This window comes from Podarcis pityusensis (assembly GCF_964106645.2).
Source record: "Podarcis pityusensis genome assembly, chromosome: 15".
NCBI classification, from domain to species: Eukaryota; Metazoa; Chordata; class Lepidosauria; order Squamata; family Lacertidae; genus Podarcis; species Podarcis pityusensis.
In genome coordinates, this window is record NC_138040.1 from 6,766,254 (window position 1) to 6,793,782 (window position 27,529).

General features: G+C 43.1%; 2 protein-coding genes across 2 annotated transcripts in view; both read left to right on the forward strand.

Moving 5' to 3' along the window:
• The window catches only part of LHX1 (LIM homeobox 1), a 55,842-nt gene extending 51,875 nt beyond the window's left edge, over positions 1 to 3,967 (forward strand). Inside the window, exons 5-6 of the mRNA XM_080983140.1 lie at positions 1,920 to 2,328; positions 2,512 to 3,967. Of these exons, the coding sequence (XP_080839266.1) occupies positions 1,920 to 2,299 (380 nt within the window). The 3' untranslated portion in view covers positions 2,300 to 2,328; positions 2,512 to 3,967. The remainder of the gene's footprint in view (positions 1 to 1,919; positions 2,329 to 2,511) is intronic.
• Positions 3,968 to 12,122: 8,155 nt separating this feature from the next.
• The window catches only part of AATF (apoptosis antagonizing transcription factor), a 63,171-nt gene continuing 47,764 nt past the window's right edge, over positions 12,123 to 27,529 (forward strand). The window contains exons 1-4 of the mRNA XM_080982989.1: positions 12,123 to 12,255; positions 14,803 to 14,982; positions 17,648 to 18,097; positions 19,040 to 19,177. Coding sequence (XP_080839115.1) covers positions 12,168 to 12,255; positions 14,803 to 14,982; positions 17,648 to 18,097; positions 19,040 to 19,177 — 856 coding nt within the window. The 5' untranslated portion in view covers positions 12,123 to 12,167. The remainder of the gene's footprint in view (positions 12,256 to 14,802; positions 14,983 to 17,647; positions 18,098 to 19,039; positions 19,178 to 27,529) is intronic.

Here is a 27,529-nt window from a genome sequence, read left to right on the forward strand (position 1 = left end):
TTAAAAACAAAATCAAGCTTCTCTTATTGTTGAAAAAATGTTATTTCAAGTTACTGGGTGAAATCAGAAACCACAGAAGTTTCTGTGGCCCCTCTTCCCCTTATCAGCATAATCAGATCAAAGTGTGAAAATAATAACAATTTAGCAAAATTGATTCAACTTGGCATCTTATAGCAGAGTGTGGTTTTAATTTATTGCAGAATTTGCATTCATCACATTTTAATTTAAAGCTGAGGACGTGCAAACAGGTTTTAAGATGCAACTAGGGGAAAAGGTGGGCTTGTTGATGACAAGCATTTGCAAATGTGTAGGTGCCTGGTCCTTGCCCCCCCACAACCATAATGAGTTTTTTTTAAGTAAGGAGAAATAAAAGTTGCAGTCATCAGCATCAGGCCCAGAGCTGTCACTGGTGGCACAGATGCTGATGCAGAGCACATTTGTCACTGTAATTTGCCACTTTCGGGGGGGTGTACTTGGGGGGTCAGAGCCTGGGCTGTGGTGGTCCAGACTTCAGCTCTGAGGTCCAACCCAAGTTGCACCACTGTTGAGGTGGTGGCTGGGGGCCTCATCAGGGCCTCCCCAAATCATTTTGCTGACTGTGGCGAAGCAGAAAATGGCGCCAGGTCAAGGTGCAAAAGAAGCCAAGGCTAGGTTATGTAATAATAATAATAATAATAATAATAATAATAATAATAATAATATATTTATACCCCGCCCATCTTGCTGGGCTTCCCCAGCCACTCTGGGCAGCTTCCAACAAAATATTAAAATACAATAATTAATCAAATATTAAAAACTTCCCTAAACAGGGCTGCCTTCAGATGTCTTCGAAAAGTGAGATAGTTGTTGTTCTCTTTGACATCTGGTGGGAGGGCATTCCACAGGGCGGGTGCCACTACCAAGAAGGCAATCTGCCTGGTTCCCTGTAACTTGGCTTCTCGCAGTTAGGGAACTGCCAGAAGGCCCTTGGCACTGGACCTTAGTGCTTCTGAATACCAATTACTGGAAACTACAGGAGGGGAGCATAGGGCGCCATATTACCAAATTCTGCTCCTGCTTGCAGGCTTTCCATTGGAACACCTGGCTGGCCCCTGTGAGAATGCTGGATTAGATGGGCCATTGGCCTGATCCGGCTGGCTTTTCCTATGTTTCCCCTTCTCTAATCGAGACATGGGGAAGCTCAGCCCACCACGAACCACATAGTGAAAAGGGCGACATCCTGCTACATAACTAATCAAATTTGGTTATGCAGTATTGACAGCTGATCAGGCCATCCTCTGCTGTAATTATGATCTAAAATAATAATAAATAATAATAATTTTATTGTTTATATCCCACCCACCTGGCTGGGTTTCCCCAGCCACTCTGGGTAGCTTCCAGCAAAATACATGATGATAATAATAATAATAAAATAAATAAATAAATAAATAAATAAATTATACTTTATTATTTATACCCCGCCCTTCTGGCTGAGTTTCCCCAGCCACTCTGGGCGGCTCCCAATCGAGTGTTGAAAACAATACAGCATTAAATATTAAAAACTTCCCTAAACAGGGCTGCCTTCAGATGTCTTTTAAAGATAAGATAGCTGCTTATTTCCTTCACATCTGAAGGGAGGGCGTTCCACAGGGCGGGTGCCACTACCGAGAAGGCCCTCTGTCTGGTTCCCTGTAACTTCACTTCTCGCAATGAGGGAACCGCCAGAAGTCCCTCTCAGTGTCCGGGCTGAACGATGGGGGTGGAGACGCTTCTTCAGGTATACTGGACCGAGGCCGTTTAGGGCTTTAAAGGTCAGCACCAACACTTTGAATTGTGCTCGGAAACACAACAAAACATTAAAAAACCTCCTGATGCAGCAAAGAAAGAAAGAAAGATCCATGGCATGTACGTCAACCTTTTATCTTTTCTCCGCCTGCCAGATTACCAGAGCGAATACTACGGACCTGGGAGCAACTACGATTTCTTCCCCCAAGGACCGCCTTCCTCTCAAGCCCAGACGCCGGTGGATCTCCCTTTCGTGCCATCGTCCGGGTCGTCAGGAACGCCTCTCGGGGGGATGGACCACCCCTTACCTGGACACCATCCTTCCAGCGAAGCTCAGCGTTTCACAGATATCATGTCACACCCACCTGGGGACTCTCCGAGCCCCGAACCCAACCTACCTGGCTCCTTGCACTCCATGTCGGCCGAAGTTTTTGGGCCGAGTCCTCCGTTTTCCTCGATATCTGTCAACGGCGGTGCTAACTATGGCAGCCACTTATCACATCCGCCCGAAATGAACGAGGCTGCTGTATGGTAGCTTTAAATACCAAGACTGGGGGCTGAGAAGTAAGTGGCCAATCGACACCCACCTTTGCTTACATCCAGGTGTATAGAAACGAGTTCGAGCAAATAGTTTCTTTTTTTTTCTTTCTTGCCCTAAGACGTATAGATATATAGATATATTTGTTGGGGGTTTTGCCTTTTTTTCTTTTTGTGAACTTTGGGAATTAACTGAATTATTCATTTCAGATCGAAGCCCAGGGAGATTTTGGTATAAACCGGAGGACAATCTTCATGATACAGAATGAAAGGAGAAAAGACAAGACAAGGGGGAAAATATGAAGAAAGTAATCTCTTTTTGTACCAAGTGAAGAAGGAAAAAAGACACTGGCGAAGTGGATTTGTTTCGATACTGCCATATATTATGGGATGGCAAATAGTGAGTGTCCGCATTCACTAGACTATAACTCTAGGGGGGGAAAAACAAGATTCTCAGAGACTTTTCTCATAGGAAAAGAAACCAATATTGAATAAAGGCAAGGTCAACAAGAACAAGACAAAAAAAAAAAAAAAGCTTCAAGGAATTCTAGCATTTTTTAAAATGATGATTCTTTTGGTATTATTGATTTGTTTAATTTTGCCTCCGAACATTCAACATGAGCCACAACAATAGACTTTTAAAGCTTCAGAAATGTCAGGTGGGGCAAATGAAATGTAGTTAATTTTGTTGTTATTTTTGGGAGGGTGGTGCTTTTATGTTTGTTTTATTTTCATTGGCCAAAATAGCAAATATTTAAATATAAGCCCTCCGAATCAACTCTTCTACCTTCTCTGAGCGACACACACCAATAATCCTCAAAACCCAGAGGTCTTCTGCTAGACTTCTAAGTTAAAAAAAAAAACTGACTTGAAAAGAAACGAACGACAAAGTATTCTACCTTCAGAAAAATAAAAGCTAAACAAACAAAAATAAAAAATAAAAAGACTCTATGAAACTAGAAAAAAAAGCAGTCAACTGTTTACGTCGAATGTTAAATTCAGGAGCGCAATGTTTTACTTTAAAAAAAATCCTGTTTTAGAACCTCTTGTTCAAAAGCAAAGTATTTTGAGCAATCAACCAAAATAGTTCATTTTTCTTTCTTTTTCCTTTTTTTTCCGTAGTTGTTATAAGACATTACAGGGCTTGTGTTTCACTGTGCTAGTTTGTAAAGGTGGCGTTTACAGCAGGCAAAGAATAAAAACTTATAAAATCAAACAGTTGCCAAATAAAACAATTCTATAGCACAAAATACTCTTTGGGGGTGCTGTACCCACAGCCCGGGGGAAAAACGCAAAACATTTTAAACAAAGTGTTACAAGGTTAAGAGGGGGGGAAATTTAACATCTTTGCTAATGTTTAGTCCTGTTCAACATTAATGGAATTGTTAATATGACTTATATAGACCCACACAGGTTTTATTTTTGTGTCTTTAAAAGAAAAAAAAGTCCAAAATATTTAAATTTTATGGTCAAATATGCAGTCAGCAGCTGCTACTTTTTTTCCTTTATATATTAAATTTCTCATATGTCTTTTATTGTTCAAATAAACCTAAGCTTGTGTGACCTCCAGTGCATATTAGACCATTCACTGTATGAAAGGGGGGGAAAGTTGGATTAAAAAATTTGTGAATTTTTAATAAAATTAGAAAATCTGATGTTTAGATAACCTGTGTTTCATTCAATGCTTTAAAAGATTTATGACATTGGGGGGGGGGGGAGAGGTGGTCAAGAAGGAGGATTCTGATCTCTTAAATATTGCCAAAAGCAAAATTTGAATTGTGTAGGTTCTTCCTCAGGCAATTAAGAATATCAAAATCTGAGGATGTTTTCACTCATCCATAACTTGTCATTGGATTCTGCATTAATTCAATGAGAATCTGGTGGTTTCTCCTCAGATTACGTTTCTGAGTCATTTTGAGGAAAGCGCTATGAGTTTTGATAATGTTGGCAACATTTCTCAAGTTGGGTTATTGGATTTCATGTTAAAATTAAGTTTGAAGTGCTTTTGGAGCTTTTTCCTCAGCGATTTGAAGAAGCATCTTGGAGAATCCTGAGAGAAACTCCCAAGGTTTTCCCGCCATGTCTGATTAAATGGTTACAGCAGGGTGTTCACCGCTCTCTTGGATATTTCTGGTACCATGGGACCTTCTTACAGCAGATAGTTACTGAGTGTGGATTTGAAGAACATACACACACATTTGAATGAAGCTCACTCTGCCCCAAATACTTGTAGGATTGAAGTACAGTGGTACCTCGGGTTACATACGCTTCAGGTTACATACGCTTCAGGTTACATATGCTTCAGGTTACAGACTCTGCTAACCCAGAAATAGTGCTTCAGGTTAAGAACTTTGCTTCAGGATGAGAACAGAAATTGTGCTCTGGCGGCGCGGCAGCAGCAGGAGGCCCCATTAGCTAAAGTGGTACCTCAGGTTAAGAACAGTTTCAGGTTAAGTACGGACCTCCGGAACGAATTAAGTACTTAACCCAAGGTACCACTGTACGGCTCTACCATTAGGCTGAGTCAACCGCTTCAGGTGGCAGTGCCCCCTGTTCCAGCCATTCCTCCAATTCCCCTCCATTGGAGGACACAATTGTGTGCGCAACACAACTAAGCTAACCTTGAAAGAAGTTGAATTTTTATTGTCATGGTTTAACCACAAGACCAAGCCTCTATTATATTCCTTGTAGCTTGGCCTACTCTTGAGGATTGCAGTGGATTCTCAAGTAATAATAAGAAGAAGAATAAATTTTTATTTATACCCTGCCCTTCCCGGTTCAAAAACTGGGCTTAGGGCGCCTAACAACAATTTTAAAACTTAATTGTAAAAGCAGCATAAAATACAGTATAAAACATGAATAACAATAAAATTCAAAATTCAGAAATCAATTTAGGGGAAATAAGCATTAGGTAATCCCAGGGCTAGCTGGCTGAATTAGTCCTACTTGGGCCAGTGAGGAGGCTAGGGGAGAATTAGCTGTGGGGTCTCAGAGCAGATAATCTTCATAAAAGGGGAGGGAAGAGACGGGAAATAGAAGATCAGGCTGAATTCAAATTAAAGGCCACGCGGAATAGCTCTGTCTTACAGGCCTGGCAGATAGAGGTTAAATCCTGAAGGGCCCTAGTCTCATGGGGCAGAGCATTCCACCAGGCTGGAGCCATCACTGAAAAGGCCCTGGCCCTGGTGGAGGATAGTCTGACTTCCTTAGGGCCCAGGACCTCTAAACTATGTTTATTCATGGACCTTAAGGTCCTCTGCGGGGCATACCAGGAGAGGCGGTCCTGTAAATACGAGGGGCCTAAGCCGCAAAGGGCTTTGAAGGTCAAGACCAGCACCTTGAACCTGACCCTATACTCTACCGGGAGCCAGTGCAACTGGTAAACCACTGGGTGAATATGCTCCCATGGCAGATATCCTATGAGGAGCCTCGCTGCAGCATTCTGCACCCGCTGAAGTTTGTGGGAGAGTTTCAAGGGCAGCCCCGCATAGAGCGAATTACAGTAGCCAAGCCTGGAGGTGACCGTCGCATGGATCACTGTGGCCAGGTCGGGGCAGGAAAGGTAAGGGACCAACTGCTTGATGCGGCAAAGATGAGAAAATGTTGCCTTAGCTGTGGTGTCATGGTGGAGTCAGGCTGGCATGTGCTTGTCTCTTTGACATCAGCGCATACGTTTCACTGAGGCAGATTTAGGGGAGCGCAACTGGTTGAGTTGCACGGGGCGCAGAGCCTTGGTGGAAAGCGAGAGGTGGGGGCGCTGAATTTTGGCATCTCACAGGGCGACATGGAAATTTGAGACTCCAAGGCACGGCACTGTGCTTCATAAGAAGTGTTTGCCTCCCTCATGTGTTACACTTTTCAACTCACATTTGCGTCGGGCGTTTAAAACGCTATCGCACCACTTTAAGCAGTAATGGCTTCCCCCCAAAGGATTATGGGAGCTGTCGTTTGTTAAGGTTTCTGAGAGTTGTTAGGAGGCCTGTATTCCCCTCTCAGAGCTACAATTCCCAGACTTCCTGAGGAAGAGAGATTGACAAACAGCTCTGTGAATTATAGTCCTGTGAGGGGAACAGGGGCCTTCTAACAACTCCCAGCACCCCTAACAAAAAACAGCTCCCATAATTATTTAGGGGAAGTAGTCTCCTCAGGCAGAAGCGACAGGCACACTCCATTCCTCTTGAACCCAGGGCCATTCTCCTGTGTTGGGGATCAGACCTATATAAACCACAGACTGGAGGATGTCATCCTGTTGCCAGGTTGAAGTTAAGATTCAACGACAGCTCCAGTCAGCTTCTGTGCATGGTACAGGGAGGGCGCCATTTTGTCCTCTGCCCCAGGCAGCGCAGTGTCTGAGACGAGCCCTGCCTATTCATGCAGAATCTTCACTCAGCCTTTATTTTCAGGCTGGGTAGGGATGCTGTGTTCTGGTTCGCCTCAGGTGCGAAAATGTCTTGGGCTGGCCCTGGGTAGCAGGGGTGAGGAACCTTTGCAAGCCTGAAGGCTGCTGCCCCTCACGGGCAAACATTTGAGGGACTCCCGCCATGTCAGTGCTGAATGGGGCCAGAGGCGAGTGAGTGGAACAGCAGAGGCAACACTTGCCTTTGTACATTCCAGCCATGTGAAAGTCATATACTTTTCCACACTATCTCTCCATCCCTCATTCAGGGGAGCAAGAGGCACAGTCAAAGTTTAGTGAAACATTTCATTCAGGTGAAAGTATTTGAGGAGGAATGGCCAGAGGCATGGCCTGGGGTTGTAGCACCTGTCCTGAGGGGAGTCCTGAGGCCTACCTGGACCTGAGGTTCCCCACAACTCTTAAATGCTCTTTATTCTCTTTTTCTCCCTGGACATAATTTGGCAACTCAGCATCTTTTACTAGTTTCACTTTCCCTTCCATGTTTGCCGTGTCACTTCAAAGGCTATTATCCGAAGCAGATTGATCTGGAACTGATCAGTCCTACTGCCCGACTTGGTGGGGCTTACTTCTGAATAAATGTGTATAAAATGCAGTGGAGGAAGAAGAGGGCAGCCCCAGGCAATGCTTCCTATTTCTTGCCCTTTAAAGTACTATATCGTGAAAATATTAATTTATGAAGGGGGAACCCACCAAAGTATGTTTTCCTATTGTAATTGCCATTTTCCTATATTGGGAAGAAAAGCATTAATTTTGTGTTGTGTCTCAGATATTATGAAGCTTATGACCCGCAACCCTGAATTCTAGAACAATCCCATGTGTGTTTACTCCAGAAGTAAGCCTCTCTTTATTCAGCGAGGCTTACTCCTGTGCAAGTGAGCACAGAATGGCAACCTTAACAGCACAATCCTATGCAAGTCTACTCAGAAGTAAGGTACAGTGGGGCTTCCTCCCAAGTTAAATGCAGCCTCAGTCTTTCAGGAGACACAGAATTATCAATTTTGAAAGTGAGGTTGCTGGTACAAGCCAACACAATTATTCTTTCAAAATATGCACACACCCATGCAGGCTTTCCATTTTATATTTAGTGCTTTTTTATATTGGGAAGAAAAGCATTAATCTGGCACTCTGGGGGGTTAGAAATGCAGTTTTTACATGGGTCGATATATTGGGATGTTTTCTGGTATGGCTGAATGCTTCCATAAGTACTCATATCTGCTATTGAATTCCCAGTACATTCTGCGTATGTTTGTTGTTTGATTATATGGCGTGGGTGGGCTGCAGTTCTAACTACACTTACCAGGGAGTAAGCCACACTGAGCTCTTGGCATGCACAGGATTTTGCTTCTGAACACCTCTTCTCTTTTTATTAAAATTCATCGTATAGTATGGTCTTACATTTTGAAACCTAGGTGCCAGTCAAATATGCAAACGGAGAATCACAAGTTGGGGGACAATTTAGGCTCAGTACTTGTGGGTGCATATGATTGTTTTCAAAAAGGAATAATCAAACATTTTATGAGTGGAATAAAAACCTTTCCAGTTGATGGCCTGGCCAGTGAGTGTGATGAAGTGTAAATGGCACTATAAGCACCCACTGAGGGAACCAAATCTTTCTAATTCCATCCATGATCTATATGGGGAAAGGAATGAAAATCAATAAATCATATTGATTTGTGAAGGAATGCTTTGTCCCCTAATTTGTGAAATATTTAATGTGGTGGTGATGATGGGGGACTGGATCCTGCACGTTAGTTGGATCCTTAACTGTCCCTTTTCTTAACAGGACAACTTTTACAGATAGGCAGGGCTATCCACATGTCAGTCACTTGACATCACAATATCAGGTGACCCATCTTCCTTTGCCTTCATGGCTTGAAATCAAACCACACAGGCAGAGTGCTGATGATCAGTTGATGATCAGTGCTTGCAAAGCCTGGTGCCTCTTGACCTGTCCTGCACCTGACATCAGGTGTAACACAGGTGTACCATGGCTTGGTTGAACAACCTTGCACATCAAAGGGGGAGGCCTGGGAGGGCTAATTAGGCCAGGGGGCAGTGGTTCACCACTGCCGATATAACATGTGGGAAATTTCACTTAGCCACAGCTTAAAAGTAATTTACCATATTAGATTTATAGGATGGAAACAGCACAACTGCTTTGAGGATATTCACAATCAAGCAGTGTATAAATTTTATGAAATAAAACACAAGCATATCTTTTCCACACCTAGTGCCACTTTCTGAACCTGCAAAATACATACGCACTCAATATTAACTTTCTGTTTGTCTTTTAATCACCTAATAATTCAATGTGAGACATGCCTAACCAGACGTTAATCCCACTTAATTCAAATAAATTTACTCTCAAGTCAGTAGATTCAGGACTACAGCCACCCTAAAATATACTGCCACAGTTGACTTCTGCAGAGGGGTATTAGTTTTAGCAAAGACAACAGAGCCATTTGTAACTTTAAGAACCAACAAACTTATGATGGCATAAGCTTTCACACACTACAGTCCCATTCATCAGATAAAACTGTTGAAGTGGATTGCTAATTATATACACACATTATACATAATTTTATTTGTATGCTGCCTTTCCGTAATTGGGACCATGCTCAAGACTGCTTATGTTGTAAACAAAAATTGCCCTTTTCCCTTATGGGGTATCCAAGAGCCCACATAGAGTCCTTACATAGGTTCCCTATTGGTAGGAGAGAATAACAGAGGCCAACCAGAGAATATTGAGAAGCAGAGCAGCTAGTAAGCTTGATCTTTATTGATCTGTTGCAACAGGGTGCTCCCCTCACACGTAGGAAAGGAGGAGGACCCAGAAAAATGGCATGCAAGGCCTTATAAAGACTTTTGAAATTCCCATCCTGTAGATCAGGACAACCCCCAGAAACATCATACATACATCACAGAAGGGGTGTAACCTAAGACCACCCCTCAGATACATCACACCTACATCACAAAAAAGGTGGTCTAAAACAGAACATTTGAATGTTGTTTTTCTCTTGTTGTTGTTTATCTCCTGTCTGGCAGGTTACTTGATTGGATTTCCTGGGGAGGCTGTCCAGTCTTTTGTAGTGATAAATACCGGTACTTAGTTCGTGGGCCAGGTCACAGGCTCACACCCTATTCAGATCTTAAATGTGTCCTTAAGACAGGATTTGTGAGGAAAGAGACAATGGGGAGGTTTTTCCAGTTTGACCGTGCAGAGAAAACATTTGCTCAGTTTAGGAATCAAAATGACTTCAGGTCAGTCTTCCTGTGCTGATCTATGTACGTGTGGTTATGAACATTACCATATATCTAAGACCTCAAAATTCCTATAACACTTACAACATGTAAAAAAAAAAAAAAAGGATAATTATATGCATAACAAAAATAGTCAAGCGATGAATAAAACATCAAAAAGTACACAACCTGATGGAACAACTTCCACATAAATCTTAATAGGATCCAAAATAAAGATACAATTTTTAAAAAATATTAATAACAGCAGCAGTCCCGCCCTAACAAAAAACCCTGAACAAAAACCCAGCCCAATTAAATTGCATTTTCTTGTGGTCATGGAGACTGGAGAAACTTCAGGAATTTGCATGCTGGGAATGTTGCCAACTGTGCATAGGTATCACTTCCATTGCCTGTCCCACCCATTCCCTCTCAACCCACCCACCATTGGGCAGGGAATGTCAGACTGACTGTGGCTCTCCAGGCAAAGTAGGTCTTCCCTCCCCAAGTCCCTCCTATCCAATCATTTCAAAGGCAAAGCAGCTTCAGCTGGAAGCTCTCTTATCAGCAGACCTGCATGGGATTTGGGGCTACCTATTTGTTAACTCTTTTAAGGCTGCCAACAGGGGAGTCTTGATAGCTCCCCCCCCCCAAATAATACGTTAAGATACCCAGGAAACCAGTGTGTTTGTTGTAGGGCTTTTACACTACTGGTGCGATGCAGCTGCTAAGAGACCAAGCTATGAATCAAAAACTCAGTAGCTGGGCTGAGGCCATACACTCTTTTCCTTGGCCTGAGTTTCCCCTTCTGTGAAATGTACGTAAATGACACTCGCTTATCGTCGTAAGGATTTCAGTTGCACGAAGTGCTTTGGGCATTTGAAACGTAACACGTTATTAGAGAGCAGCATGACGATCGAGGCAGCTTAACTGAAATCCATCCCCAGCCGTAAAAGTTCACACAAACAGGGTAGACATATTGGCCTGCGTTCTCACAAAAGCAAGGAGGAGTCGTAATAAATGTGTTAAGCCTTCAAGGTGCCACAAGTGTCTCCATGTTGCCCTCCCAAAACTACAAGACCCAGAGTGGTTTAACAATCCATTGCTCTTCCCAAGGAACTTGGAGAACTGTAGCTCTGATAGAGGAAATGGAGGGGGGGGGGTGTCTCCTAACATCTCTCAGCACCCAGAACTATGGCTCCCAGATTTCTTTGGGGGAAGCCATGCCTGTCTCAAAGTGGTGCCCTAATGCTAGCGCTGCTGTACGTCCGGATTTTCCTGGATATTACCAGGATTTCAAAGGCGGAAGTGATGTCTGGAGGGAATTTAGAGAAGGCCACGGTTTGTCCTGGATCTTCGGCAAGTAAACAAAAAAAGAAAAAAGAAAAAAGAAAGAAAAGCAGGGTTTTTTGGGTGTTTTCTGTGTTTTCCTAAATAATAATAATAATAAAGCTAAACAAGTTTCGGTGTTTTTACTTTTTGAAATATGGCAACCCGACAGTGCTTTAAATATATTTGTTGTGAATGTGGCCACCGCCATTATCATCACTCTCACTTTTAATGTGCATGCTCCCTTGGTGTAGGAAATCATGCTGAAGGCAACCCAGAACATGAAAATTACACAATTAACTAAAAAACATACCAAAATAATAAAAATGTAATATTAATTTATTATTTATACCCCGCCCATCTGGCTGGGTTTCCCCAGCCACTCTGGGCGGCTTCCAACAAAATATTAAAATACTCTCAAATATCAAAGCTTCCCTAAACAGGGCTGCCTTCAGATGTCTTCTAAAAGTCAGATAGTTGTTTATTTCTTTGACATCTGATCAGTAAGTTGATAAAAGCGTCTCGTTAAGAAACATTCACCGAAATTAAACAACAAAATTTATACACCCCTTGATTGTAAAAAACAAAAAACCCTCGAACCCCCCCTAAAAGATTCATCGCAAGGTCTGGCAGCCTAAATGCAAAACCACGCAGCAAAAAAATGAAATAAAAAGAAGGTTGGCAGCTGCAGTGGTACTCTAGCCATGATGAAAACCGCCCTGGGAATTTGAGCGGAGGGTGCACGTGCATTTAATGTATATGCATAGCTGTGTCCGCGCGTGCAAAAATGTGCAAAGCGAGAGGCCCTCCCCTTCCCCGGGCCTTTGGGCGGCCCTTTGCTGGCTCCGCCTCCTTTTTCCGGGCGGGCCAGGAGAAGCTCAAGATGGCGGCGCCCTTAGCGGAGGAGCTGGAGCGGCTGCTCAACCCGCTGCCCCGCGCCTTGCACGACCCCGAGGACGACCCCGAGGACGGTGAGTGAGTGCGGGGGGGAGCAACCGCAACGGAGCGGCTTCGGGGGCTCCGTCTCTCTCCGAGAAGCAGGGGCCGGTGCTTGTGTGTGGACACGTGGGTTGGAAACGGTGGTGGGAGAGCCCCTCGACACGTGTGTGTTTGTGTGTGCGCGCGTCGCTGGGTGGGCTTCACCAAGTGGGTGGAAATACTCCTGGACACGTGTGTGTGTGCGTGTCGCTGAGTGGGTTTCACCAAGCGAGTGGAAAGGCCCCTGGACACGTGTGCGTGCGTGTCGCTGAGTGGGTTTCACCAAGCGAGTGGAAAGGCCCCTGGACACGTGTGTGCAAGTATCTCTGGACACGCGTACGTGTGCGTGCGTGCATGCGTGTACTTGGGTTTCAGAGAGCTAGTAAAAGTTTCCTTGGCCACGTGTGCACGTTATGTAGTGGTTGTGTTTTGTTTTTTTAGCAGACTAGGGGAATTGTCCTGTGTGTATGTGAGAGAGATGTTGTTTGGAGAGTTGTTAGGTGAGACCCCTCTTCCCCTCCCAGAACTACAGTTCCCATAGCTTTGAGAAAAGAGATGGATTGTTTAAGCCGCTCTGGGAATTGTAGATCTTGGAGGGGAGCAGGTGGTCTCTCTTAACAACTCTCTTAACAAACTACAGCTCCCAGAACTCCTTGCAAGAAGTTTAAGGTAGCCTCCTGTACTAGGGCGTATCGATTTAGAGGGTGAAAGTTTTTGCACGTGTCTTTTATGAGGCATCTTGAAAACGTGTTTCCAGGTGTGAGGAATTCAAATCTATTACTTTTGTTATTGGACAACATTTAGCTTGGTAAGTCTGTTTGATGAAGAAGCACATAAAGTGCTTTCAGAAAACCAAAGAATTTCATTTTACATTCTGAAAATGTCAGATAATACTAAATAATACTAATACTGCTAATAGTATATGATATAACTGCAGGTACTTGGCAACCATTAAAAATTTACATGCATTTTACTTACCAAGGAAAACTACATTATATTAATTTAACCAAAATAACATTAGCTGCTTTCAGTTTTAACTTGAGGATGGCCATTTGTCCAGTCTAATTTTAATTTATTTGAAATAATTTTGGGATGCATTTTAATCAATTGTTTGTTTGTTTTTATGTATATCGTGTTTTTATATGATGTTAGCTGCTCTGAGCCCAGCTCTGGCAGGGAAGGGCGGAATACAAATAAAGTTTATTATTATTATTCTCAAATCATGTTACAACTTTTTAGCACCCCTCATTTTTGGAATTTGAAAGTTGAAAAACTCAACACACCCTACTTCTATATACTATTCACCTGGGATCTTTAATGTTGTGTTTTTATATTGTATACTGCCCTGTGATCCTTGGATGAAGGGCAGTGTAGAAATTTAATAAAAGAAAAACAAACAATTAAAAAATGTTGCCATATAGAACCAAGAGGTTTGCAGCTGGTTCATTCAATACCACTGACTGGTGCATAATGTAAAGGTGTTTATTGCTGAGATGGTATCTCAGTTAACATCATGGACCTGCTGTGATAATTGGCAAAGAAATTCAGAACTTGATCTCAAGAAGATCTCTCCTTAGTTAGGACTGCTTTGTTGTAGTTGGTTGATTCATTACACTACACTGCCAGGCTTGAAAGGTTTTGATTGACTAAAATAGTTGATAAAGAACCCATGCAATTAATTGAGTAACATTTCTTTAATGGGGTGACAGCCCTACTTCATAAAACGTGTGTTTGCATCAGCCCCCAAGAGTGTAATGATGATGCTCTTAGTAAAACAAGAGACTAGGAATGTGCCTTCCCTCCACTCCTGGGGGCAAATTTATTTGAATATTTGTAATCCATGCTTTCATAAACCATTATCAAGGTTTTTGTATACAAAAATAATACAATCAATCCCTAAATATAACTGGTTGGTTAAAAAGAAAAATTCATATTGTGAAGGCCTGCCTAAACAGTATGGTTTTCAGAAGATGTATGGAGAAAAGGCAAGGATGGTTTCTGCTGTGCCTCTAGTGGCAGGGAGTTCCACAGGGCAGGGCCTGCAATGCTGTTGCCTTTCCTATCTTAACCATGCTTTAGGGATGTGTTGGTAGCTGATGGTAAAAGCTAACCAGAGTTTCTGCTGCTACACATGGCAGGAATCATCTTGGCTGCATCTGAGAGAGGTCTTATTAGTCCAGCATTGTGGTTTAAACAGTGGAACTCCCAGACATGGTGCAGTGAGCTCTCTTTGTTGCTTGTTCCTGGTATTTAGAATTCTATCTATCACTGTGAATATTTGGTGGTGTATCTTTCTACGCAGAAGCCGTCTCTGACTCTCCAGATTTTGCTGGGCTGCAACTCCCATCATCCCTGATCGTTGGGTTGCGTTGGCTGAGGAGCTATTGCAAGTAGTGTTCTGGCCACATCTGAAAAGCTGTGTGTTCCCCATTCAGCCAGTGATTTCGGCAAACTTCTTGGACCACTGGAGGGGTGGGGTGGAATTTCCCCCCCTTCTACCCCCCCATTAATCTCTTTCACCTTCTCTCCCCCTTTTGCAGCCACCGCAGCCAGGGTGGTTGACAAGTTTGACGAAGGAGATGAAGATGATGTCCTTGCACTTGGGCACATACGAAAGGGGGTCTCCTCCCACCTTTTGGATGCTGATAAGAGATACCGTGGGAAGGCCATATCCCGCAAAGCTTTGGAGGAAGAAATGTGGGGAGACGATCAACTGTCAGGTGAGATCCTGCACCATTCCCTTTTTTTGTGGGGGGTTTTTTCCCCCCATTTCTTGTCAAGCTCTCTTAATGTTTAGGACAGCTTTTTCCAACGCGGTGTCTTCTAGACATTTTGGACCACAACTCCCATCAGCCCCAGCCACCTACCCCAGACCCTGAAATCATCATCTGAGGCCCTTCTTCGTGGGCTCTGCTGCGAGAGGTTCAGAGGGTTGCAAGATGAGTGGGCCTTTTCTTCAGTGACTCCCTGTTTGTGGAATGCTCTCCCCAGGGTGGTTTGGCTGGCGACTCCATTCTACATCTTTAGACTCCAGTAACCCTTTTAAATGCTTTTTGGGGAAGGTTTTATTTTTTAAAATATTTATTTGCATTTCTGATATAATTCTGTACCAACAGAATATGAAGAAAAGCAATGCAAAAAGATTTTCTTATTCTAGTGGTCATCCCTGTTAGCTCCGCATATTCTAACAGTTTGATATACCATTCTTGTTTTCTTGGTACCTTAACTGTTTTCCATTTTTGCTCTAGTAGCACACTGTTGTCGCATATAGGCACAAATTTCTCTCTTTTTTTTGGTGATTTCTGTTGTTGTTATCCCCAACAACAATGCTTCTGGGCTTTTGAAAAAAGGATTTCTTAAACATTTTTTAAAGTTCATTATTGATCATGGGGGAAAGGGGGTTATTTTGTGGGTCCGTCCCCTCATTTTTATTATGCACTTTGTGGTTTTATTTTGTATTTTTGTTCTGTGAACAGCCCTAAGATTTTTCAGATGAAGGACTGTATACAAATATAATAGATTATTATTATTATTAGAAGTAGTAATACCTTTGAATGATAAGTATTGTGGGGAGTCTTGGTTCTGAGCATCCTGAATCAGACAGTTCACCTGCATTGGAAAAAGCATGCAGAATTAGAATGGTGGCGTTCTAGCATCCTTAAGCAGTCTTGCAGGCCGCTCTTTCTGTCCTGAGACGTCACTGTAATATTTTCATGTTGCATGGAGGTCCCAGGTTGTCAGGTTGGTGCTGGATCAGTGAGAGGGAAATTGGCAACTCTTTTTTTTTAAAAAAAAAAACCAACACATTGATAGATTTCTCGGAGACTGTATCCCTGTATACGATGCCTCACTCCGCCCCCCCCCCTTAATAAAGATGTACGTAAGGGTGCTTGATCACCTTGTAATGCTCACCCATTATCTCATTATTTAATGGGAAAGGCTGTCAGCTAATCAATGGGTCTGATAATCGGTTCAGCTGCTGCAGGAAAGTGCAAGTTTGAGGCGTCAATCTGCCAAGGTGGGGGGAGGGGCAGGGGGAAAGCTCCATGAACTTCCTTGTCATCTCCCCACCACACCCCCATGCCTGAGCCAAAATCTTGAAAATGCACATATTGTAAAATGGGAGTTGATCTTTAAACAGGGGCCGCTAGCCTTTTTTTTTTTTTTTTTTTTTTGGAGGGGTCTGTGGGTGCATTTGCAAACGGGAGACACTGTTGGGGGTGACAGGCACACATCCTGCAACAGATTCCATTAGCTATAACAGAACGCTTCTTTCAAGCTTAATTTCAGCGCTGGGAGGGGGCCCTGTGGGCACCAGTAAAGGTCTCTACCAGCATATGTGCACCACATTGGTGATCTCTGCCTTTAAGGAAGCTATGGGATTGCTATAACTATTTTAACGTTACCCTTATAGCCAAGGAATGCCAGATCAACTTAGGTTGCGTACACACTTTTTATTTTTAAAGAACATGACTTACTCCCTCCTCAAAAGAATCCTGCAAATCGTGGTTTAAGGGTCTTGGGAATTGTAGCCGTGGGAGGGGGTAAACTGCAGTTCCCAGGAGTATTTTGGGGGAAGTAATGAGCTTCAATTGTTTGGTGTGTTTGTGAAGGGTGCTGGGAATTGTAGCTCTGAGGGTGGTAAACTACAGTTCCCAGGATTCTTTGTGGGGGGGGGATTCGTGCAGGATTCCATTCACAAAACAAATACAATACATTGTTACGCAGATGCAATAATTACAACATATAGAGTGCAACAGGCTGAATGGTAATGTTTGTAACAATTTTTTTTACTGGTTACTTCCTAACATACAAATCAAGTCCAGGATGTACACCATATACAATCCTTAAGCAAGGATGTCTGTTACATTCTGGGGACCTTTCCTTAATCACATTCGAGGACTGCGTAATATATGAACTCAAACAAGAATGTATTAAGGATGGAAGAAATATATCTGCATCGGATTTAATTAAATAGGTTATACACCTTGCTTAAGGATTGTATATGGTGTACATCCTAGACTTGATTCGTATGCTAGGAATTAACCAGTAAAGAAATTCGTTACAAACATTACCATTCAGCCTGTTGTGCTTTATATGTTGTAAGGATTCCATGCACACCCTCACCGCTAAAACAAATGTAAACAAACCCTTCATTTCAGTAGCACCTTGCACCTGACACCAGGTGATAGACAGGCGCATGGTCCTGCCCACCTGTCGGATTTGCCCCACAAGACTGATCTTGATAGAGATCTGGCCCCTGGAGCCGAAATCGTTCCCAGCCCCTGATGTACACAGTTAAGCACCAGCTTTGACCTTAATGGATTGGGTGCAGTTCGTGACGGATAAGTGTTAACAGTTGTCCTTTTGTTTCGTAATTGATAGATGAGCAGACTTCAAATGAGGAAGAGGAAACAGATGAGGAGGACGAGGACCAGGATGAGGAGGATGCTACCTGCAGTGTTGCCAGCAGCCAGGAGGAGGAAGAAAAAAGGAAACAGCTGGGGAAACTGAAGGAAGAAGCTTTCGTTTTCCAGGCTGTGGATGACTTTGCGAAATTTGCAGAGGGGATGGACGAAATGGGCAGTGGAGAAATGTTGGAGGAAGATGAGGAAGAAGACGGTGTCGAAGAAGGCAGCGGAAATGAGGAAGACAGCATGGAAGAAGGCAGTGAAGGTGGAACGACGTCGGAGGAAAGCGCCGCAGGGAGTGAGGAGGAGGAGGAGATGGTGGCGGATGCGAGGGAGAGTAAACATCTTGGGGGGCTGTTGCCATTCTCTAAAGACCGAGTGGCCGAAGAAGTTGCTAAAGGAAAAGCCGTGAAGAATCAAATAGGTCAGTGGGCAGCCTCTTCTCCCATGTGGCCCCCGATGAACGTGGAAAATGTTAGCAGATAGAGTTTACGTATACGCAGCAGAAAAAGTCAGATCTTAGTTCAATGAATTCTTGCTTGGAGCACACCTTCAGTTGAGAGGTATTCAGGCTGAGACTTGGTATAAAATAAGAACTCTTTTGTTTGTTAAAGGAAGTACATTATTATTTGATTCTCTTCTTCTCTGGCACTGTTGTCTGGGCCAAAGTGAGAGTGGGGTGAACAAGCAATCGGCTTGTCATGGCGAAGAGGAGGGGCAGATCCTGCCAGCGGGATCCTTTGGTGGTGTATGGGCCCCATGCTCACCTCAGTGTGCTGCCATTGCAGGGCTTTACCTGGAAGGTGCCTTAGAGATAAGGAGAGAGAGCAGGCTTTTTTGCATTTTAACCAAACCTTGAGCGTATTGCTTTCAATGTTTAGGAAGCTAACAAGGTACTGTTTGCCATCCCTCTGGCAGGCAGTTGTGGGGGAGGCGAGGGAATACTTGGGGCTTTGATACGTCAGCCATGAACGGCCATAGCTGCAAAAACAAAACACCCCTGAGTGACTGCATCTGAGTGGTAGAGTATCTGCTTTGCATGCAGAAGGGCCTTGGTTCAATCCCAGGCATCTCTGTGTAGGGATGGGAGAAACCCTTGTCTCCGTGTTTGTATTTGTTTTATGTAGTGCTTTATTGTTAAAAAAAACACAAAACCACCCAAACAAAACTCAAGCCAGTTTATGAAATAACAAAACAAGATTATCAGTACTTAGAGTTCGGAACAATACTGAGCTACATTTAATTTAATAATAATAATAATAATTGGTGGACCAGTTGTCTGATTCAGTATAAGGCAGCTTCCTATGTTCCTATTTAATTACGATGTTTTGTCTTTCTCTTTACCCTGCTCCCTGCTTTCCTAAAGCTCTGTGGGATCAGCTCTTGGAAGGGCGAATTAAACTGCAGAAGGTTCTCCTGACAGCCAACCAGCTTCCCCAGCCAGATACTTTCCTGGAGTTTAAGAAAAGAGGAGGACAGGAGTTTGCCGCTGCACTCAAGAACAGTAAGAATCTCTCTCCTTTCCCCAGACAAGACTGGTTTTGTGCTTGTATTTTCTGTACTTGAGCAGGGATCAAAATGTATGTTTGGAAGCTCAAGGTGTGGTTTGGATTCTCAGCTGTGGTTGGTGCAAATTACCGTATTGGCCTGAATATAAGCCTCACTTTTTTCCAAATTCCGACCATGAAGAGCTAAAAGTGTGGCTTAAATTCCCGAACTTACAAAAATGTGCTTTTATGATATTGCTGCTGAAACAGACATACGGTAAAATGGAATGGGTGTGAGTGCCTGGGGAATTTTAAGGAAGCGGCTTATATTCGAGTATTGTCTTTTTTTCTTTTCCCTCCTTGAATTTTAAAGGTGTGGCTTATACAGTGGTACCTCGGGTTAAGTACTTAATTCGTTCCGGAGGTTCGTTCTTAACCTGAAACTGTTCTTAACCTGAAGCACCACTTCAGCTAATGGGGCCTCCTGCTGCCGCCGTGCCGCTGGAGCACGATTTCTGTTCTCATCCTGAAGCAAAGTTCTTAACCCGAGGTAATATATCTGGGTTAGCGGAGTCTGTAACCTGAAGCGTATGTAACCTGAAGCGTACGTAACCCGAGTTACCACTGTATTTGGGTGTGGCTTATATTGGGGCCAATACGGTATGTGGTTTCTTTTCTGAACCTAGCCAGGAATTGCTGCAGTCCCCACACATTAGTGTAAAAGTAATCCCCTTTTTCCTGGTGAACTCTGGCAATTGCAGCTCTGCCTGGGAATTGGGGTTCTCCTAGCAACTATCGGCAGCCTTGGTAAACTATAGTTCCCAGGATTCTTTGGCAGAAGCCATGATTGTTAAAGTGGTATCAGAGTGTAGGGTGCAGACGTGGTTTTAAGTGACAGCTCACAGGATGCTAATTCATCAGCGATGAACTTTTAAGTGGTTCCTTGGTGTTTCCGCAGATCCACATCAAGTGAAGTGCTTTATAGTTCATACAGTTAGCTATAGCTTTAAACCAAGTTCCTGCTTTTCCCCTCTTTGCCTTAAAAGGCAAACTCCCACCAATACTAAACCTGACCTTTTAGTAAAACGTGTGCCATTAATGTATTTAATGAGATGCATTACAAACTGCAGCCAGTGTCGTGTTTTCATTACAAGTCCAGAAACCACGATATCATTAAAGACCTTTAACAGAAACAATGGTTGACATTTTGATATTTCCCATAAGCAAAACACTGCAATGAACATGGAGTTTAATATATAAATTCTGTAAAGAGGTGGGATTTTATATATATTAAAAACCCTTTAAAAAAAAAGAAAGAAAAAAGCTCCCCCGGCAAGTTAAAAGAAAACCATACATTTTATTTTGCACGGCTCCTGTTATTTGCATCTTGAGCTAGAAAAGTGTCAGATATCTAGAACTAAGAGTTTTTTTTAAAAAAAGATTGTTATTGGCTTATGCATGATATTTCAGATTCTAGAAATTCGGAGGCTTTCAGCATGCAAGATTGTTCTAGTCCTGCAAATGTAGGTCATACAGTACAACCCTAGTTTAATCAGAAGTAACTTCCACTTTGTTCAATAGCGCTTGCTTCCAAAGTTAGTGTGGATGGCATTCTATCCTTAGATCATTTGTCTTCTAATCAGTTGAACTGATTTTTTAAACATCTAATTTTTAGCTGCCTTGAGGTGTCTTGTCTTTGCTGAAACAGCAGGATAGTGTTTTCTTTCTATGAAAGAGATATATTTTAAAGTAAATAATGCATATCATGAAAAATCTCAGCACTGGAGCATTTTCAAGATACTTAAGGAAATGTGGGCACTTGCTCCCTGATCCTCTGAAACAGGTTTCATTGAGTTCAACAGTGCCTCAAAATTTGATGAAGGCTTCTGGGTAACAGAGGCGCATGCTTATGAATACTTTGGAGGAGGAGGAGGGGCACTGTTTGGTCACCAGTTCTGCGCACACACAAGACTTGCAAGACAAACGAGTTCTGTCTGAGTCGTTTTACCTGCCAGTGGTCTGTTAGCACTTAAAAGTTGTCACTAGTGAGTGAGGTTCTTGGAGAAGGCCGTAGCTCAGTGGTAGAGCACCTGCTTTGCGTGCAGAAGGTCACAGATTCGATTCCCCACATCACCAGGTAGGGCTGGGAGATACTCATGCCTTAAGCCTGCCAGTCAATGTAGACAGTACAGTATAAGGCAGCTTCCTAGGTTTGCTATATACCGTGTTTTTCTGTGTATAAGACTAAGTTTTTTTAACCAAAATATTAGGTTTAAAATTGGGGCTCGTCTTATACACGGTTAGTGCTGAGGGGTGTTTTCTTAATTTGGAGTCCCCCAAAATAGGGGGCGTCTTATACACTGAAAAATGTGGTATATTTTTTGGGGGGGGTACCCCTTTTGACTCTTAAGAATATAGACTTACTCCTTAAGTCAGACCATTGTTCCATCTAGCTCAGGATTGTCTGCACTGTCTGGCAGCAGCTCTCCAGGGGAGTCTTTCCCAGTCCTACCTGGAGGTGCCGGGAATTTTACCTGGGACCATTTGCATGCAAGGCAGATGCTCTTCGTCCTCAGCTATGGCCTTTCCCTCTTGAGCAGTGGATTGCGGGCATGACAAGTCCCATGCAAGTTGCATCATGGGAGGCTATTGCTTTGTGGAGTTTTAAATGGAGATAAAAAAAATATTTCTGAGAACTGTGGCACGGGGGCACCTGTTTTCCTATACACACAAACACCGTTTATGTTACATCTTTTGTATCTTGGCTAAGCCACCCCAGCATGGTCTGGCTCTTCCTTGCTGCCTGTGGATCTTGGATTCTGGCGGATGATTTACTGCAAAATTGCTTATAAATTGAAGTAGAAAATGTTTTGCCGACGTGGCAGCTTTCAAGCTCTGCACCCATTTGTCACCCAGCATTTTCCCTTTGTGTATAGAGCAGGAATTAATTAGGCTGCACTGCAGGGGGAAAAAAAGTTTATGGCCATAATTTATATGGGGTGATTCTTTTTGTTGTTTTCTTTTAAAGGGGCAGTGTTTGTTTGTTTTTGTATTTTAAAGACCTTTGGGAGCAGGGAGGGGATACCCACATAACGCACATCCCTGCTTTACAAAAAATTGAATATGCAGTATGCATTAGAACACTGATAGAATGAATATATATATATATATATATATATATATATATATACTGCCCAGGAGTAGACCCATTGAAAAGAATGGACCTCTGTTAGTCAAGTCTATTTATTTCAACGGGTCTACGCTTCCAGACGAACCTGTTTACCATGCCTTCATTCTGATTCATTTGCCAGAAGATTAAAGGACACAGGCTAGGTAACGAGCGTTCATTCTGATTTGTTTGTGGGGAGGTTAGATGATGTTGCTCCAAAGCAAGTGTCATCACCCTGCACTTTCCAAGCCATATTCCCCCCGCATCACTTCCCTTATTGCAAAAATGCCCATCTTTAAAATAAACTCTAAATTGTGTGGCCTGACTTTGCCGTTATGTGACTGGTTCCCAGCTGAAAATAGCAACAGTGTGGAAAACCCCAGCATTATATATATAGAGAGAGCACAATATATATTTTGGAAAGTTACTTGTTTGTCTGTTTGCTATACATTTGGGCACCTCTTAAGACAGGAACACCAAATTTCGTGTGATGGATTCTGAGCTCAAGGAGCCTGTTTTCATCTATTTTGGGATGTAAGTGGATACCATTTTTGAATCAAGATAGGTGAACTGGACCTTTCAAAAATGCACTGATTTTTATTTTTATTTTTGTTTCTTAGAATTCCTGAGCAATGCTGGGTGTGAGGCTGCTGTTGTAATGTAATATTCAGTACATAATATTATTTGCTGCTATCATTAGACCACTTAACTACCTCCTAAACTGCTGCCACTTTCCTTTATATCAGCAGGAAAAGGTGTCGGGTGTTTCAGTTTTACACTTTTGTTTGTGAAAACTGTTTTGTTCTGGCAGGCCTTTTGGGAACAGACCGCTTTTAAGGAAAGAGCTTTTAATAGCACTGTCCTGTTTTTACTATCTGTGTTTTTCTCTCTGTAATTTTAATAGATTTGGTTTTCACATCCTTTTAATTCCATTATAATTTAATTAGTTTTTTAAAACTATTGTCTTTTATATGTTTTTTTAGCTTTCTGTGCTTTATCGGTGTGTATTTTTGTGTGTGTGGTTTTTGTTGTAAGTAGCCTTGAGTCCCAATTCTGGGAAAGCGTGGTTTGGGTGGGGGGTGTATTTAAAAATAATAAATAAATGTTTGTTTAGTTATTAAAATATTTACATACCACTGTGTCATTAAAAAATATGTCAAAGTGGCTTACCACAGTAAAATCTCTACAATAAAAGCCGTAAAAACATACATCAACTTACCATTGTGGAAGGTTGTATTCTTAGTTGCCTGTCTAGGCCTGGCGGAAAAGAAAGGTTCTCAGAAGGCATTTAAAAGTTGTTGTTTAAAGATTTTCAGCAGGCATTTAAATGCTTGTATATTCCGAAGATACAGGGTGGTTCACAACATAAAAATACAATACAGTGCCTGCTGTCTGTTTATTACATTTATATAAGACCGTTTCCTCAAATTAGCTCAAGGTGGTGTAGATGGTTCTCCCCTTAACATTTTATCCCCGGAACACAGCCAGATGAGTGGGGTACAAGTAATAAAATTATTATCATCATCATCTTCTTCACCATCAGTACCAGTAAGTTCAGATCTTACTCAGCTCTGAAATTTGCTGGGTTGACTTAATGAACAGGGGAGTTGCAGGGAGGGACTAAGAACCATGTATATACTGTTATGTATTATTACATTTTATATCCCGCCTTTCCTCAAAAGACGCACATTTTGTGGTGCAATGGGTCGGTGCGTCCGGCTGATAACCAGAAGATCGGTGGTTCAAGCCCACCAAGGGATGGCTGTGGGCCGGATTCCTGCATTGCTGGGGGTTGGACTAGATCAGAGGTCAGCAAACTTTTTCAGCAGGGGGCCGGTCCTCTGTCCTTCAGACCTTGTCGGGGGCCGGACTATATTTTGAGGGGGGAAATGGAACGAATTCCTATGCCCCACAAATAACCCAGAGATGCATTTTAAATAAAAGGACACATTCTACTCATGTAAAAACATGCTGATTCCCGGACCGTCCGCGGGCCGGATTTAGAAGGCGATTGGGCCGGATCCGGCCCCTGGGTCTTAGTTTGCCTACCCATGTTCTAGATCAGCCTTTCTCAACCTGTGGGTCCCCAGATGTTGTTGGACTACAACATCATCCCTAGCTAGCAAGGCCAGAGCTCAGGGATGATGGGAGTTGTAGTCCAACAACATCTGGGGCCCACAGGTTGAGAACCGCTGTTCTAGATGATCCTCGGGGATTTTTCTCACAATTCCTGACAGAGAATTTGAACCCTGGTCTCCCAGGTTCTAGGCCAATGCTCTAACCACTATGCCACACTGACTGCCTTTGTAGCTGCCTTGAAAATATTGCCAATTCATGACCAGGTTTACAGCTTGCTTTTAGTCACCTACTGTGAGTTACCATATCTCCAGTGACCGACCTCTCTCTCTCTTCTCCCCCCACTCCCATAAATTTGTTTTCTCTTGCCACTTCTCTTTCAACTCCTCTCGGGATGCTTGTGTTTAGGGGTTTTGCATGTTCAATTAATATTAGTGAGTTTTTTTCCCCTCCCCGCCCCCCCCAACTTTCCATAACAATTGCAAGACAGAACTAGCAATCTGAGCTTGATTTGCACATTAAAGAGACGCATTAATTAAAAATTCTACTCCCTGGTACGTTTCCCCGGGACCCTTCTATTCTTTATACAGAAAAAAGGTCCGCGATTCTCTGTTGGGTCTCCCACATCAACTCCATGTGGCGCATTGATCTTTTCTGTGTTCGTTTTTTTTAAAAAAAGAAAGATCTTGCTGAATTTTCAGAGGACTGTGTTGTTGATTTTCTCTTATCCACTCACCCCTAGCCCCCTTTCTCTCAAGTCAGGAATAACACCGCACGTTTCTAAGGCTGAGGGAAATAGGAGTGACAGTCAGTGGTGGGCTGAGAAGTTTTAGCTCTAGAAATTCAGCGATCTAGAAATTCTTCTTCATTGCTAGCCGTTTTTAAAGGTCCTGTTTGGCTGGGAGCGATGGTGGTGAATACTTCATGTATCCAAGACAAGGGTAGGGAAACTTCCTCAGCCCAAGGGCCACATTTCTTTCTGGGCAGCCTCCTGAGGGCCACACGCAAAATCTGGGCCAGAGGCAAAAATAGTTGGAGCAGCAAATGTAAATAGCACCTTTTGCAGAATAGGCCAGTTTTTACACACACACACACACACACACACACACACACACACATATCCTGGCATGCGATAGGCATTATCGGAGTTCAAGGACACATTCCAGGGAGGCAAAAGCCCTTGGGATGGAGCAGGGCCAGTAAAAGGCAGCGTTTGGAGGGCCAGATAGCAAAGCCTGGAGCATGGGTAGGCAAACTAAGGCCCGGGGTCCGGATCTGGCCCAATCGCCAGCATGTTTTTACATGAGTAGAATGTGTGCTTTTATTTAAAATGCATCTCTGGGTTATTTGTGGGGCATAGGAATTTGTTCATTTTCCCCCCTTCAAAATATAGTCCGGCCCCCCACAAGGTCTGAGGGACAGTGGACCGGCCCCCTGCTGGAAAAGTTTGCTGACCCCTGGCCTGGAGGGATGCGTTCCCTCTCCTGGCTTGAGATCGCCTACCTCTGATCCAGGGTAAGGACTTGCCTTGGGCACTGTTGGCTAGGGAAGGAGTAACAGGGTGAGTGTGTGTGCTTAAAGATTTGATGGGGCACAACGTTTCACTTACCTGGAGCTTTCATAAAGCCGGCCCTACTGTTGCGCAGAATGGGGCAGGTGCCTTGGGCAGCAATTTGTGGGAGGTGGCAGCAAGGAGATGAAGGGCAGAGCTGTGTGTGTGCCAGATGACCTGCCCTCTATATTCTTTAAGCTAGCCCGCTGTTCTTGAGTGCATTGAAGAATACCACCCCATTGCCAGTATTAAATTGCGATTCAGCTGCCAATCTGATTGTCTTTTCTTATACAAATTGGGGCTAGTGGTGGTGGTGGGAGCCATCTTTATCCTTCGTTCCAGCCCTCTCCATCTCACCTTGGCCAAAGACCAGATCAGAGCAACATCAATGGCTTGTGGCAACCGTTGCTTTGAAATTTCTGCCCACGTCTCCTGCAGCCTTTAGCCCAGGGAGAGTGTACTTTTAAAAATGAAGGGGCTTCAGCTCATCCTGAGTGGTCTCCTTTTGTGGTGAGGGAGGAGGAAGTTTGGGTGCAACTCAACTTGGAGGAAAGGGTTTACATGCGGTTAAAACAGATACGGAGCAAGGGACCACCAGCTTCCCAGATTGTCCCTGTGCCTTTGACCTCTTTGCTGACAACTCCCTTGCTTTTGGACACCTGGCACCATTTTGAATCAAGATGGCAGACTCTGGCGTGACTTTGCTGAGGTTTTGGTGTGACAGGCCTAAATTACGCTATTTGTTTAAAAATCACTTTTTGTTTGTTTTCTACAAATTCCCAGGCAGTGCTGGGCAAGTCCCGCTAGTTAGATATAATCTGCTATTTTGGAGAATTATTTGTCTGTTCTTTATGCATTTGGACACCTCTTAAGATATCACAACCAAATTTTGCATGATGGTTCCTGAGGTCAAGGAGCAGGTTTTCCTCTTATGTTTGGGTACAGTTGGATACCATTTTTAAAAAATCAAGATGGCAAACCGAACCTTTTGAAAACTGCTCCAATTTTAACCCTTGGTTTCAAAACGGCACAGATTCTTTGGTTTCTTAGAATTCTCAAGTAATGTCAGGTTCGAGGCTGTAGTGCTAAAGGAATATCATATATAGATATATACCGTATTTTTCGCTCTAGAACACGCACCCGACCATAACACGCACGCAGTTTTTAGAGGAGGAAAATCCGTAGGCATGCCACCCATAGGCATACCCTCCATAACACGCACAGACATTTCCCCTTACTTTCTAGGAGGAAAAAAGTGAGTGTTATGGTGCAAAAAATACGGTATATAAATAGCAAATATAATTTTATACCAACTTATCTAATCAGTTGGAGCTAGAAAAGATGAAGCCTGCCATTATTGGGGTGCAAAGGAATTTAAACAGCCGGGACTGGTGGCAAAAAACACCCAGCTGTCCTAACTTTTCCAGCAATTAGTAATGGTATTAATCCAATAAATTAAAAAAATATACAAAACTTAACTATTTATGTTCCTGCCAGTGTTAGAATTCTCCAGGTGCATTTTGTGACTGTCCAAGGTTGAATTGTGACCAAATGGAGATCTCGGGATGCCAG